This window comes from Lemur catta, chromosome 14 (assembly GCF_020740605.2).
Source record: "Lemur catta isolate mLemCat1 chromosome 14, mLemCat1.pri, whole genome shotgun sequence".
NCBI lineage: Eukaryota > Metazoa > Chordata > Mammalia > Primates > Lemuridae > Lemur > Lemur catta.
In genome coordinates, this window is record NC_059141.1 from 59,135,419 (window position 1) to 59,152,446 (window position 17,028).

At 34.1% G+C, this 17,028-nt stretch overlaps 1 protein-coding gene across 6 annotated transcripts in view; it reads right to left on the reverse strand.

The window, feature by feature from the left end:
* Window positions 1-200: 200 nt before the first annotated feature.
* Window positions 201-17,028, reverse strand: part of CCSER2 (coiled-coil serine rich protein 2) — a 187,400-nt gene continuing 170,572 nt past the window's right edge. For 4 of the 6 annotated variants that reach the window (XM_045569345.1, XM_045569350.1, XM_045569349.1 and 1 more), the window contains one exon: window positions 201-4,999. In XM_045569345.1, coding sequence (XP_045425301.1) covers window positions 4,181-4,999 — 819 coding nt within the window. In that variant the 3' untranslated portion in view covers window positions 201-4,180. The remainder of the gene's footprint in view (window positions 5,000-17,028) is intronic. The other 2 variants (XM_045569347.1, XM_045569346.1) reach the window with 1 other exon arrangement.

Sequence of the window (17,028 nt, forward strand, 5' to 3'; positions counted from 1 at the left end):
TGAAAACATACAATAAAATATTGTTCAACTCCTGGTCAATCCAGGATTGGGGTGTGATGTGTGTGTGGAGGGGTACATATAAAATAAAATATCAGAGTTTGAAAAAAAATTAGGCAAATGAACAGTTTCATATCTTTGAGGACAAAAGACAAATACCAAGAAAAACTACAGAAGTCAATTTTGAGGAAGACAAGATAAGCTTTATAATTATGAACTTTATTTTTATTTACTATGCCAACATTTTCAGGAGAGACTTTACATCTGATTTTTATAATTCATTTTACAAGCAAATTCTAATATACAGTATGTACTCTGAACTGGTTTTTAAAAACAATGGGAAAATAATACTGCAGATATTATTTTTGTTCTTTGTTAGTAATGACTTAGAGACTTTAAATTCTTAGGGTCAGTATTATTTTGTTATGGAGATGCTTTACCAAGGAGAAAGGGGGTAGCTTTTCCCCAACAAGATTAAAACATATATCTTCAATTAATGACATAATTGTAGATTGGCGCCCACCATCACAAATCATTTACCCAAAAGTATTCTTTCAAATTGCTGCAGCAGAAAACTTAAAGGGAGATGTGGAAAGATCATTAGAAAATAGAATTCAAGCATCAGAATTAAGAAAAATAGCAAGGCCATCATCCCCAAGGAAAAACATCAGGTATCTGTATTACAGCTATAATTAATTTTCAAATTATTGCATAAACATGCAAACATAACCATCTCAACTAATTTAGCAACACGAAAACTATTGTGTAAGATGAAACTGAAATGGTGCTGCAGTCTTACTGATCTTCATTGCAAGCCTGTCTGGTGATCCTAAAGGATATCTCCAGTGCCCTAGAGACCAGGAAGCCAGTATGGTAACTCTGCTCAGAAAGCCAAGTGTGCACCTCTGTGTCTGTAACACCATCTACGCTACAGGAACATTTGGAAATGACAGCTACAAGGGGGATCACGTTCTCTTTGATGCACTGAGAACAATGAGTAAAATATTTAAGGGGACAATGGAACATTCAAAGAAAACTTAGTCCTTTAATGGGAAAAGTGACATGCTGGGAATATTAATTCTGTGAAAGGCTGTACTGATATCTTCAAAAAGCAACAATTACAGAGAAATTCTTTCAACAAAGCCACACCCAATAGGTGGCATTTTGATATTTCAGGCACAACTCCAAGCAATTAAGCTCATTTAAAGTGCAAATCTGATATTTTCTTTCATATTCAGATTTTAACTTGTTAAAATACTTAGTAAGTTCCCTATTATCTATATAAATACAATGAACAATAGCCTATATGCCTGAAAATATTGCACAAATGAAAATGAGACTCCAAAAGAAAAATGCTACATGGTCTCAGTTATTAGAAACATTCTAAATGATATAACTTTATAATCCTTTAATGCCTTTAAATCATCTGCACCTGTATGGATAAACTCCTTAGGCTAAGCTTTCTTTTAAAAATTTGATATGCATCCCATTAACAGCCAAATATCTAATTCTGCATACTCTAACTTCCTCTTTCACAAATGTGAAACTTAACCAATTCCATAAAACTTCCTCAGGACTTAGAATTTACATACTGCAACTATCTTTGCTAATGTCACAAGAACTAAGAGAGTAAGTGGTCTGTGTTCCTGTGGAGGAGGATTTGGCACAGAGTTGACATACAGAAGCAATAAACAGAGATCAAACCAAATCTGAAAAGTTGATGTCTGATTATTTCAATAGAGCTACATCCTCACGTCCATTTCTGACTTAACATTTACTAAGGAGCAGATAAGCATGATATTCTTACAGTTTTTAAAGAAAACTGTAGGCAAATATTTTATGTTGTTTATGCAAGCATCCTAGATTTTTTTCTCTTAAATATATTATGCTTCATAATTATATTGATGAGCCTATCTTCTGCCAAGATTAAGACTCAACAAAGGTACAGAAAAGTTGAATTAACAGGTTAACATTTCTGCCAATTCATCAGGGAGAAACAAATAGAGCAGAAGAAATAAACAAATTACTGGAGTCAACATTTTTACATACTAGACAATAAAGACTTTTCCCTCAGACTAGGGAGATAAAAATAAATTAAATATTAAAAACTTTTCCCTTAAGAATAAGGCCAACTTGTAAATAATGTTTCATAAGTATCTATACATACTTCTAAATTAACCAAAAATCTCCTAAGTCATTAGTATGTTTTACTTTAGGGAAATATAGTATGATAGCATCCTATTTGCAATATATGAGATCAGGTTTTTTTCTCCTTCAAAATGAAAGACCACATGTGCCCACCTGTAGCTGCAGCCATCATGGCTCATCTCCGTTAACAAAGGAGTGCTTTGCCAATATGTCTGATGACTATACTAACAGTATCTGAACTCTGTGAAGAACTTTCTGAATTTCACTGCTTCTCCAGCAGAAGTGCTGGCTCCTGAGAGTAGGATACCAGATTTGCATTGCTCATCTGATACCAAATCCAAGAATGGTTTGTATCCACCGAATGGCAAATTCACTTGAATGGTTCTCTGACAGGTAAGGGAAGACTGTGTCAAAATGGTAGCAAACACTTCTTTTGAAATTTTCACTAAAGGATTTGCTGTTGTTTCTCTTATAAAGGAGTAGACAAACTTACCAAGGTCCATTTTTTAAATGAATCCCTAGAAATTTGAGTGACTTTTAAGGCCATAATCCCTTTTGATATATTTTTGGTCAGCTCCTCAAAACAAACACTGACCTTGTAAAGTGATCTTTCTGAAAGACACTCATTCAATTAAAGCAGCTACAGGTGAACAGCCTAAAGATGACATGATTTGGGAGAAAAGGAAAGCAAATTTACTGAACCCTCTGACACGTGGCCCCAAGGCATGATACCGTTTGTGTACACGGTCGCTTGGAGGTTCCATAGCTATCTCTACAGCACATTAAAATAAATAAGCATATTGCCTTTGAAATACCTTTCAGTACCTTTTAATAAGACATAATTTCCCATCTTTAATTCTCTTTTCCTTCCAAAATCTACTTTCAAGAAATTGTCAAACACCAACAGAAAAGGGAAACCTAGGACACTCAGAATTAAAAAACAATTATTATGAATTCCAGCTTTCTCAAGACGGTCTTATTTAAATTCATAATTTTTCTCAAAATATTTTAACTCATTTTGCTCTAGAAAATAGTTTTAAATCCCTACATATAGGATATTTATATCCTGTCAATGTTTTGTGCAAATGTTTCAAGTCCATTATTCCAGTTTCTGATATTAGCATAAAGTCAATAAACATAAATATAATTAAAGACAACATAAAATAAATGCTGTGGAACCTTAAAATGGCTATAATGGATCCATATGCCTATAGGGTTCAAAACTGAATTACCAGCAAATTCTAGCACCAGTGTACGTTACAAATAGATACATCTTTAGGTACAGGTTTCAAGATGTACCTCAAGCTCTCCAAAATTTACCCAAGTAACAAATACAAACACAAATGCAGTGGGTTTGTATGTGTGTAAAACAAGATGTTAAAGCAATATATAGTTGGTTTATATATAATAAGAAACATTTTTAGCTTGGGGAATTTGTCTGGGAAATGAAGAAATAGTAATACTAGCTTGCTGATCCTAGCAAGAAAAAAATAAAACTTACATAGAATTTCCATTAAAAGCCTAATCTCCTTTATTCATCACAAAGCTTTTGCATAGACATTTTTAAATACACAAAACACTGGCCAGAACTCTGCTTATGAACTACCATCTGCCATTATCACTGCATCTTTAAAATAGTAGCCATATTCACAGGAGGGACAAGTCAAAAGGGGTGAGGTTCTGACAATGACAATAAATACAGACCTTAATAGGACTAAACCAGCAAAGCACACTTCTCGCCTGCTAAGTAGAATATTATGCATTTTCTGATGTGCAGATTGATGGATAACATGATTAGAGCCTTTGGCAGGCCTCTGAAATGAGTAAGCAAACTTTTGTGTTTACCTGAGACAAGTATGCTCAAATGACATGTACTTCAACCAGGATATAAAATGGAAGAGCCAAACTAGTAGAAGCTTCCACATTTTAATATTTGCAGGCTTTTAATGGAACCTTCACCATGGTAGCAAACTGCACATAAAGCTATTACAGAACAGTTTTTAAAAAACCAAACTGGCAAGTGATGGCTACATACTTAATGTATCTTTGGTTTAGGAAGACGAGAATATCGATTAGAACCCAAACAGTCCCCAGAATGGAAATTGCTATTTGAACTCTGCATGATTTCTTTTCTTTGTGTTAGTGGCCTTGGGATGCTTGTCTTGGCCTGGAAGCTTTGAGGCTCTAGTTGGGGGTTACTTATTTGTTTTTGTTTGAAAGAGCCTGAAGGGGGGCGGAGCTTAGATGCTTTCAGATTTGGATTATTTGTAAGATTTGTTTGACTAGATGTTGGCTGAAGTTTTGCTGAATTACATGTTGTGATTATCGGTGAATTCTTACAAGGGAGAGTCCTATTTGGAGATGATTCAGAAACTGGAGGAGGTACCAAAGAATTCAAGATGGGTGGCTTTAAAAGCTGCACGGACTTGGGCTGAGACGTACAGCCCACTGGCAGAGACTGATTTCTTCCAACTCTCTTAACCTGGTCTACTGTACTTGACTGGGGAGGTGTCTGAAGAGAAGTAGGTACAAATTGCATGTCACTAATTTGATTATTTGCCAAATGATAAGGCTCTTGAGCATCCACAGTCATGTTCAAGTTTCCTTCAGAAGGTGTACTCTTAGCCACATCCACTGTGAATTGTGGGCTTGACGAAAAAGGCCGGTCTTCCAAACCGTAGTTGATTTCTTCTTGCAAGCCGTGTGTCAAGCTTTCATCCAGGTGTGCAACACCCTGATGCAAGCCCGGGGTCGTGCATTCACTGCGGGCCTCGATAGGTTGCGGCTTTATTAGTTTTCCCTGGGCATAGTCTGTGGGTCTGGGAAGGCTGCTGGAAGGCTGTAGTACTTGAGGCTGTCGAAATTTAAAAAAAAATTAGCAATAATTTATCTTAGAAATGCCACCCATAATTAATATAAATTAAGTTCCAATTAGGCTGTGTTGGTACTGTTTTAATATGGAGAGTATGTGGGTTTTTTTAATTAAAAAATGAATTATAATATTCAAGCAAATTCATGAGACACATGTAAGAGTGATAATGCAAACAAAAAATGATACAGGCAATAAACAATAAACAAGATCCAAAATTAAACAGGGGTAAAGAAAATATTAAAGTACTGATTTATTATAGAAAAAAATTCCTGCCTTAATAGATTCATTAGGTATTTAAAACCTTATATATAACAGAGCTTGACAGAATGATTTCTATAGCATTTTGGTTTAATCTCCACAAGCATTCAGATATTAACTGTGATCTTCAGAATATTACCCATTTCAAAGTTTTTTAAAAAATAAAGTTGTACACCATATTACCAAATGTTGTACTTCTGTCAAGAATTAATTACCAGTAGATAAACAAGGTTTAGAATAAAAATTTTATTCTTAGTTTATGTGAAATTCTAATTACTTAAATAAAAACTGGTCGATACATTTAGCTAATGCTAACCTATCCTTAATATTCTTGTTGAAAATTTTCAAAATAAAATGTTTCAAAGCTTATTTGTTCTGTCTCATTACTGTTATAGCTGACATGAGGAAAACAAATCTACCCTGACCAAAGAGTGAACATTCATTTAGTAAAATTAAAAATGATCAGCCTTTTGAATGATGGCTGAGAATAAGTCAAATGTGAAATTGTCTCCAACTGGAACTGAAGCACAGAAGCTTATGATAACAAAGTTCTTAGGCCAATATGCCCTCACACATACTTCTCTGCAGCCTACTGTGTGGTTACATTCTACAAAAATCAGAGGAAACATGCAATTTCTATTACTTTGGGGCATCCAGTAAAAAAAAGAAAAAAAGTTATCTTTCAATGGCCCAAATAGTTAAAATACATGGGGCAGGGCCGACTGGGCCTGTCTTGATACAAGGGTGGTTGCTACAAATGTATAATCCTTACCACCCATAGACACACTTTCTATTAAATAATGTGAGCTAAAACATCAAAGAGTCTAGCAAAGGGTTTTGATATGTGAACTTTCAAGGGCCATTTCTTGCTAGTAATTTTTTCTTACTATGCTAATCCACAAACAAATCTACATTGCATCTCTAATTTCCCCAATAGAAGGGGCAGATCTATTGATACTGCATTGTTTTTTCACTTCTTTCACCTCCTTGACCAGCACTGAAGAATGGCTGCCCAGGGTCAGCATTCAGGGGTTAGATTTTGGCAGTGCTGGGAGTGACAGAACAAACCCCATGGACTCACAGAGTGATGGGTGGCTCTATAAGGGCACAGGACTGACCTATTTAAAAAAAAAAAATCAAGACGACTACTCAAAATTAATCTGTACAGAAATATGTTACATTAAATCACACTGCAGAATGTACAAAATAAACAAGCCATCTCAATTGCTGCCTCAAGCTAATGTCCCAGACTTTAACGTACCTGGGTATTTTCACAATAAATCACCACACAGATGAATAAACTGTCCCTCAACATAGAAGGTACTAAAATTATCACATAATTAATTCAATAGACTTTCCTTGGGGTCCCTTACATAAACATAACTATGCCAAAGTGATTAAAAACCTTAGAAACATTAGTGAAAAAAATAGAGCAGGGCCATACTAAACAAGCCAAAATCTACCCAAGGAAACCAGGGAAGTAAGCAGCCAAGAAGCAGCATCAACAAGTGGTTGGTTGAGAGGGAATTTGTTTTCCCTTTTCACCTCTTTTCACCTTCAAACACAACAAAATATTCTAGTGTCAAGTTAAAAATCTTAAACTAATTTGAGATATTTGAAAATATGAATAATCTAAAAAATGACTTTATTGTAATATATTTCTTGCCAGTAAGAAAAAACAAGTGCAAACCATTTGTTATCAGCTTAAAGCCTAAAAAGGTTTGATTTTTCCAATTCAGACAAGTAATACACTGATTATTAAGACAACCAAACCTCCAGAAAAGGGGCATGATGAACTGTAGATGAACTATCCATTTGCACTGTTCGGATTACTGACATTACTCAACTGACCACTGCTTATCAAAGAAATAAATGAGAGTCAAAAAGAGTCAGAAAGACTCTGTATTACATGCAACAAAGCTTTATATCAAATATTAAATAATTAGAAAATAACCATTTTTAATACTAAAATGTTGAGTCCTAACTGACAGGAGTTAAACAGTTATATAGATATATTTGTAAACTATCAATTAATTATACTAAATAAATCAGTGTTTTCTGTATGCTAAATGTAGACTCCAGGTTTTTATTAAAAATTAACTTTAATGGTATGACGTAACTTCCCTATCCCAAAATAAATGTCTTGTTTTATTATTTATTTGAAAACTATAGTTTGGAAAATCAATTCCACTACTGTAAAGTAAAAAAGTCCCTTTCAAGAGGAATAAGAAATGACTATAATATAAGAACCAAGGAAATGACTTGCCCCTGATATGTGGAAATGGTTACCCACTAAGGACTAGACTGTCATTAACTACCTGCTGGCAAGTTGAATAGGCTACCTCTTAATCTCTAGCAAGCAAAGCAGAAACATGTTCTGATGGCTGTTGATTATACTACAATTTCTCCAAATTCTAAACACGCAACTGTATTAATATAAAGGCAAGATGTTAACAATTCATCTTGCCTACATCTACTACTGCTTCTATGGCCATAAAAAGATGCCCTCAGACATCTGCAGAATGAATTCTAAATATAAAAAGAAAGATCCCATATCTTCATGGATAATAAAACTAATAGGAAGGAATATCAAAGGCTATTCACTTTTTAAATGTCTGTTAAGAATCATGTACTATACTAGGTGTGGGAAAATCTGAAGCTCAACATTAATTTGTTCCTATGCTTGAGAAACTTATGATGGGAAGGGAAACAAATGATGAGACCGTGTCTTAACCATAACATATGAGAACAAAAAGGAAACATAGGCATGACTGGAAAGGTCACAGAAGGCATCCAAGACTCACAAACAATCTGTATTGAGTCTTAAAAGGGTGCGTAGAAGTTTTCCAGGTAGACAAGAAGGGAAGAACATTCTGGGTAGTGAACTAGTACGTGGTAAGCACAGAGGCAAAAGAACATAGCATATTCATTCTGGCCACTTCAAACTGTTAGACAGAATTTAAAAGGATAGTACAAAAGTGTAGGTAAGGGCCAGCTCCTGAAGGAACTCATGTCAGGCTAAGTAGTTCCGACTTGTGAGCTGTAGATGACAGGAGACAGAGTTGGATTTTAAGTAGAGGAATCAGAAATTCAGTATGTGTTTTACAATAATTACTCCATTGTAATCAGTGAGGAACATACCAGAAGGGATGAAATTTTAAGGAGTACAGCCAGATGGTAAGCTATTGCTAACATCCCAGGTGATAAATTATAAGGCTTTAAAATTAGAATACTGGCAGAAAAACTGGAGAGGACTAAAAGAGATCTGAAGGTGGACAGGCAAGATGAGGTGCTTGCCTTGTATCCAAAAAAGGCCTCTGGGGAAGTTGCCTGCCAGCCCATGCACTTCACAGCCTCAGCAGCCCACAAGAACCGCAGGGAAAAAGGAAATCCCACACTACTGGCGGGACTTCAGGAAACTCCCTGTAGTCACAAATAAGTAGAGCTCTAATCCTCGCAACTTGTGGAGGGGGTGGTTATCGAAGTATGGAAATGTGAATCCATTTCTCACTCAGAGAGCTAAGTGCCTCTAACTGGACGCAGCAACTTCAATTCTGATTTTAGTCAGGTATATAAACTTCAGCACACCATTCTGAGACTTCTCAGATTAAACGGTTCCATGTGTCAAGGTCAAGAGCATCAGCAATAGGCATTACTGCATGGTTGTGCAAAGGCTTGGTAGGCATCTTTAATGATAATCATAAATGTCTATTTTGGGCTGCTCATAGAGATAGCCAAAGACTATGAGCTCCTTACAGGCATGTACCATGCTTCATTCATTTTTTTTGTTGTAGTTGGTATTACTAGTATTTGGTACATAGTAGGGATTTAATATATATTTGCTAGATAAATGAATAGGTGAATGAATGAATATTAGTGATATATTCAAGAATTGCTTCTTTGGTCATAAATTATCAAAGTGACACTTTCCTATTAGGTCAATGATGAAGCATTGATTAAATAAAAACCAGTTTTTTAAAAACAATGAAAATAAATCTGATAATAGAAAAAAATTGTTTTCTCCAAATAAGTTTGAGGTTAGTTTAATGATTCATGTTAAGAAGGACAGCAGGAAAGACTAATTACATGTTAACTTGAACACAAGCACCTCTCATAATGATCTCCAAACTTGGCCACCAAATATTTTTCACTTGAAGACTAGACATTTCTGGGCTAAATAGGTTGGGAAAACTGTCTTAACAAGCATTCAGCTATTTTCTGTTTCTATTTCTAATAATTATGTTTATTCACATAAAACACTTAGCATAGGACATCGTAGCACATAATATGTGTTCAGTAAATTTCATCTATGATTATTAAAAGGCATAAAAATGAAGAGTTCAAGCCATAGCCCTTTTTGTAACTGGGTCTTGGTGGGGGGGAAAGGCAAGTTATTTAGCAGTATAATAATAAACTAGTTGTTACAGAATATGAGGTTTCTAGGCTTCAAATACATTGTTCAATAATGTCAATACTATCTAAATGTTTTAAATCCACATACGTAATATGATACAGAAGTCAAAGATTCCTTAACTGCCTTCCTGCAGATAAGAACAAGAACTAGGACATGTAAGACATTTTAAAGTTTAGAGAGTCAGACTAATCTGAGTTTGAGTTCTAGATCTCTTGCTTATCACTGGTGAGGTATCGCAAATAATCTCACTATCCTGAAATGGAATTTCATAGTTTATAAAATGAGGACAATACCAGTATCTGTACCTCATGGAACTGTGGTAAAGAATGAACAATAACATGCATTCAAAGTACTCAGCACAATGCCTGGCATATTACAGATACTTAAGCAATGTTAGCGCTGGGCTCTGAGAGAACACAGTTCTCTTCCTTCCAAGGGCAGAGATCCAGACACTTTTTTTTTTTTTTCCATGCATGATCTCTAATTATCTATGAGATCCCTAGGTAGAAAGTACTGTCCTCTTCTTTTTGTAAATGAGTAAACTGGAGTTAAAAGAAGTTAAGTGACATGTTCGAATTCACACTTTAGCAAATGGCAAAGCCAGAACTGGAACCATCAGAGAATTTATTAAAATGCAGTACTAAAACTTATTATTCTGTGCTATCTGGGTAGTATTGTTGAGATCACAGGCTTTCAGAATATGCAATTTAGCCAGGTAATTATTTTCAGTTTTAATATATTTGAAAACTCTGTGGGTATATTCAATGCCAACATTCAGGTACTGACTTTCCTGGGTAATGCCCTACTTCCTTCTTAGCTGATCTAGCCTACACAGGGTAACTCTCAAACACCAAACTCCAGCCACATCCTGTAGCAGTATTTCTGGAACAAGATGGATCCATAGTCGCCCCTTGGAGTAAATGCGCTGAACACGAGAAAAGGCAAATTAGCAGAGCAAAGCCCTTCACCTTTACTGTTTCATAACACTTCAAAATCTAGCATCAGCATATGGAAAAGCACTCTTGCCAGTTTTTGTAAGCAAAACGATGGCAGCTAAAAAGTCAAGCCCTGATTGAATAAATATGCTAAAATGCACAAAGTACAAAGCAGGAAATGTTCTAAACTGTAATAATGCTATTATTGAATACCAGACATAGGAATTACCTAAATTTATTTTCTGGGTACATATAAGTTATTGTTATTATTAAATACATTTTAAAGGTAAAAAGGAAGACTGAAATGGAGCCATCTGTAACATGCCTGTAATATCATGCAGGCTCTGACATGCATCATGCAAACTGGGTAAAAATAAAAACAAAAAAGTGATTATGAGGAAGGTGGTAGGAAAAAATCCAAAATTGTACTGTACCACGCTTTGTCAGAGAAGTAATGGACTAACTTCTCAACTCCTTGCCAATGGCATAATGGGAGAGCAGAGACAAGAAAAAGACAGGACAATGGCGTCAGAGACCACACACAACACCAAGGATTGCCATGACTGGGTAGCAGCCAGAAGTATTTGCTTTGCTATTGTTGTGTTTTCCTAGGCATTATTATTGTATTTAATGTATTTGTATATAATAAAAACATATTTTAATAGGTTTACACTTTCTTACTACAGTGGTTTGCAAGTTAGTACAAATACAGAAACCCACAGAAAGGTTTACGTAAAATTTCTCATACTTAAAAGGACTCACTCGAGGAATCTTACCAAATGAAATATAATTGGAAAGAATTCTGACACAATTTAATATTCAGACTCCAAAAACCTAAAAAGGTTTAGCCCCAGGTAATCTGTCATGAAGGATATAGAAACTATTTTTTTAATAATTTCAGAACTTCTTGCACATTATAAAATATACATAAACTTTATATTTGTCAGTTTAGTTTTATTATTGCTACTGCATTAAAGACCACTAAAGGTATAACGTGATCTTAAATATGATGTAAATTCTAAGTGAGGCTCCACACATCGCTATAGAGATGGAAGACTTAACTGGGTCCCTAGTGCTATATAACTAGGTTCAGTGACTTTTGCTGTTGAGTTCACATGAGGCCAATCACAGCTCCCAATGTTTCTTGGGAACCAGGAATGCTCTTTTTCCTCTCTATCTCAGAATGGTGCCTCTAGATCTCAAAAACCTTAAAGAGGATAACTGACTGATACATATAAATTATTTGCAAATAAATTCTGAACTAAGGAGTTCAATAGCTATTCTAAGTTGATGACCAGTTAACTGCTTTTTAAAATTATCAAAGTGATTAAGAACGACTTAAGCAAGCATTTACTATAGAGGAATAATCTGTGTGAGAGGACTAATTTTATGGGTCTGTATCTCAAAGACACAGGATCTATTACATCTACCTCTTGGATGCAGAGCAGTACAGAAAAAAACCCAAACAGTATCATAATAATACAATTCCACTGGTGTAACCAATAGTCATCATATATTTATCCAGAGTAGGACACTGTAAGCACTATGGTACAATAGCAAATACAGACTAAAGAAACAATCCCACAATCTGTAGAGCAGATTATAATAAAAGGCTTTACACAGAAAACCTTAATTGCTGTGTTTCTCATAATTGTGAGGTATTGCAAGAAACTAACCTATGTCTACATTTATGAGAAGGCCTATTGGACCATGAGTTAGATGCACATTTCTAGTCAATTAACCAATGGTTATAATAAATAGCTGCCAAAATGTACACAGTACCACATTCTATGTTAACCATATTTAAATAAAAAATAGCTTACTATAAAACTGAATTAGTTTTTATGGAGTTACTCTAATTTGCATTTCATTCAAAAATATTTTATTTTTATGAAAAGTCACTCCCAGAGCTAATTTCTAAGGAAGCAGAAGCTATCCTTATGTATAAAATTAATTTTAGTCACATGTTGGAGTCAATCAGATTAAGCCATGTTAATTTATACCTTATGAGCATGTCTGACAATTCAATAATATACATCAAGTGCCCATAGGAAATGTACTGCCTTTGATGAAGTGATATCCTTCTAAAAATCTACCTAAGAGAGATGCTGACACTGATTTATATATAAGGATAAACTGCACTGCAATAGTGTCTCTGTAACTAGAAACAACATCAATGCCTAACAATAGGAAAAGATTAAGTTGTAGTAAATTCACAGGATAAGGCATTATCATGCAGCCATTAAAATGGCAATTTCAAGAAATATTTACTATATATCAAAAATTTGTATACATAATGATACTATGTAAAAAAAGCAAAGCAAAAAACTTAACATACATGAGATTCCAACTTTACAAAATAAAGGAAAAAAGACTGGAAGGAAATTTATCAAAATGTTTCTGTATATTCTAATTCCTCATAATGAGCCACTATATTGGTATCATAAATAAGGAAGATGTAAATTTTAAAGAAAGGTAAAAGTGTTTATAATAAATATTTAAAGTTCAGACTCTGGAATGAGAATGGAATTTAATTCTGGCTTGTTCACCTACCCGGAACAAATGACTACATGACTCTCTCTGATTTATTTGTTTACATTTTCCTTATTGTAAAATGGAATAATAATAGATCTGACTCTATGTGTTGTTGTGAGGATCCAAAGGATAATTTAAATAAAATGCATAGAAAAGTACTTGAGACATTAAAAATTACAATAAGTACTCAACCTTAGTCTTTTCCCCTTTCTTAAATGTATGGCTAAATTTTTTAAAAGATATGTAAAAGTTTTCTACATATTCATATTTTTTTACATATTCATATTTGTGAAAATATAATTTTTAAATAGCTCTTAGAAAATTTAACCAAAGGGTATGAATACTGAAAGAACAATTCTCCAGCCAAAAAGGACTGAAAGAACAAATACGAACCTAGTGAAATAACTAAAGCGAGAAAGTGTAGTCAAGGATAAACAAGCCAAAGACAAAAGTAAGAATTTAAGATCATCATTTTGGTTGAATTGAGAAACAGCTGACTCTTACAAAGGGTTTATCAGCCATTTAAATCACTCTATTATCCAACAACAAATTTTTTTTCCTGGCATAGGCTTAATCATTAGGAGATTTAAAAACAATAAGGATATTTCTGCAAAAAAACATTTTACTATGATTATATACACAAACTCTATGCATATTGTTACTTAAACTTCTTAGCCTTTGTATTTAAAGTTGATGCATTAAAACCTAAATGCTCAGATTTATATGGGCAAAGTAGACCAGTGTTTTTCTAAATGAAGGATGCTAAGAACATTTTTAAAAATTAGAATAGACAATAAAACATGATAGTACCCTATGTCCTAAGAAAAAGTACTGTCTCATGAATCTATTATCTGTATTTCAAATGCATACACACAGACACATGTGTATTGGGCTGTAAATACACACTTTCATTCAGTAAACATATACTGGGTTATGATGTAAAATGTATTTGTAACCATTGCTTGTCAAAAAGGTTTGTGAAACACCTAAAGGTTGTAAGAGGAGGATACAAGACAATATAAATCTGCCATTTTTAATGTAGTTCAGGTGAACACAATTACTTATTATTATAATATAAATTTAAAAACAGGCAACACTCCATCAAGAAACTGTTGGGCTATTAAGACATATGTAGATGCATTTATGTAATTTTTGTTGTTTGAAGACCTTTTTTTTCCCTTTCCCATCTAAGTTACTGCACATAGAAGGTAAAAGTAGATAGGATTTCTAAATTCTTTTAAGCAAGGTACTAAGAGCAAATTTTAAAAGCCCAGTTAGCCACGGTAAGAAACTGGTATTGTTTCAAAATATATTTTTTGCATCTGGTCTGGCAAGAAATGATATTTGGGATTACCATGAAGGCTTTCTACTTGCCAAAAGCAACTATTTTTATTAAATTTTACTACTATGAGGTAGATTATTTGTTATTCCCAATTTTACACAGTTGTAAATTAGAGTAGAAAAAACTAAACCAATGCCAGTTAAGTGAATTAGGACAAAAGCTGAAGTTACTACTGATAGCAAGAAAGACCCTGATATACCTACATGTAGATTATTTTCTGCTAACCTACAGAAAAGCTTAATTTGAAATCAGATGATAAGTATCATGAAGTAGAGACTAGTAATACACTTGCAAAAAGAAATGTAAGTAAAAATTTCCTGAGAAAGAAGAAAAAATACTTAAAGGCCAGGATCTTCCTTTTTATCTCCATTTTCCTAGAGTTATCTCAGCAAGAACATTTCTGGCCAGTACAGCTTCTAGAGTGAACAAGGCTAAATATTTTCCATAAACATTAATTCTTTTGCACTCTGCATATTTAGAGTAGGCTATCTTTCCATACTGGAAAGTCTGCTACTCCTGTAACTTAAAAAAAAACACACAAACAAAAACAAAACAGATCGTCCTTACTGAAGACTCATAGCCAAGCCTACCTGGCCTCTGCATTTAGAAGATGGAGGCAATTCACTCAAGTCAATGTTCAAGAGGGGATCAGAAAGAACTCTTTAATGAAACTGATTATAATGAAGGAGAAATAACTATCTTCCATTGCTTACACAATCAACGTCTCCAAAAATGAGCAGAAGGAACCACAATATTGACTAAATATGGAGATAAATATTATCTCACTGAACATAAATTTACTGTAGGAAAGAAGAGATCTATTCCCGAAACTGTCTGAAAAACCACTGGATTTTATGCCACTAATCCCATACCTTTCTTCCCTATGTTTCATCACTGAAAAAAAAAATTTTATTAGTAAACTGCTTCAGATGTTCTCACGTTAGATCCAAAATAGTGTGGTAGTTTAGAACCCATTCCCCTCTAAACAAACCTTCCAAGCTGAGAAAGAGCTATCAAAAAGCTGTGAGCAAGTCTTCTTGTTATTATTTCCCACAAACAGGGTCCTACAAGTCTCAAAGATCAAATCCCAGGGCCAGTTCTCTTAGCTGCACAAGCCATGAAAACCTGCTCAGGAAAAGACTCCAGTGTATCTACATTTTCTAGGTAACTAATACATCCAAACTCTGGAGAATCAAAACTTTCTTTTTGCTAACCCAGAGATGCAGAGAAGGAAGGTTTGAAATAGAAAAGTCAAAAAGATAGATCTTGATAGTTGTATCATAGGATTAGAGCTGCTTCATACTCTGAAAAAAAAGGACAACTCAAAATTAAACAGGGAAGGAGAAAGAAGCACTTGAAAATGGAGGGCCAATGACTCAAGGGAGGAACAAGAAAATTTTAAAGCTATATAAATAATAAATTAGTGAAATGGATATTTCTGAGAAATAAATTTTTAAAAGCAAATCTAAAACTATTTGCAATTCAGAATAATTAACCCTAAACTTCAATTTAGGGGAAGAGGGGAGAAGCATGGCATGGGAAAAGGATAGGATGTGGGCCAAAAGGAGGCTTCGATATGTACCAAGGGAGGTGTGCTAAACTGTAGGAACTCTGCCACACCGTGCTGTTTACTGGCTACAAGCCTAAGAAATACATCATTTATTATAATTGCCCTTTGAAATTTCAGATTAGTTCACTAGCAATTTAGTAGGAGAGGTGGTAGGAGATAGAAAGAAGAAGAAACTCATCGCTTCCACTAAACAAATGAACTTGCTACTAAAACTCTGACCAAAAAGCCTACACAAACTATTTTTCTTCAAAAAAAAAAGTACCAAAGGGAAGGAGAGGCATAACAGCCAAAAATTAAACTTCACACCTTGTCTAGAATTCATGTTGATACCTCTTAATTTTGATTAATTCAAGAAATAAAATTTTGTTTAGATAAATTATATTCCTAATTACTTAAAATGTCCTCCTTTTGAACTTTTGATACTTCATATAAATAAGGACAGTTAGTGAAAAAATTGATACAAATCACAAATCAGGGTAAATCCACGAAGAAGGCATAAAAGCATCTCTGACTGACTATACTTCTATTTCTTTTTCATTAATATTAGCTTTTTTTGGGTGACTTTTCAAAAAAGATAAAATATAATCAACTTACCAGGTATACTTAAGTACATAAAACAAAATAATAAACACTGTTTTGGAAAGTAGATTTAATGTAAACAAAAGTTTTAAGGTCAAACAACTAAATCATTAGCAATGTTAGTAAACCATGCATATTTGAAAGCCATTTCTTCTGTGCTATAAAGCAGCTGAGAAATTACAAAGACATCTTAGTTGTTTTAAAACACTTTTGAAAAAAACAATTAAAAAGATCTTTCTTTTAGAAGACAGTGAGTGAAATGCAATCCAAGCCTTTTGATTAGGAAATATTTAAAGAAATGTGCAATGGTCTAGTAAGCCTGCTCCCTACACAGTATGCATCTGTCCATCATGCTACTGCAGATAGCATGTATATTTT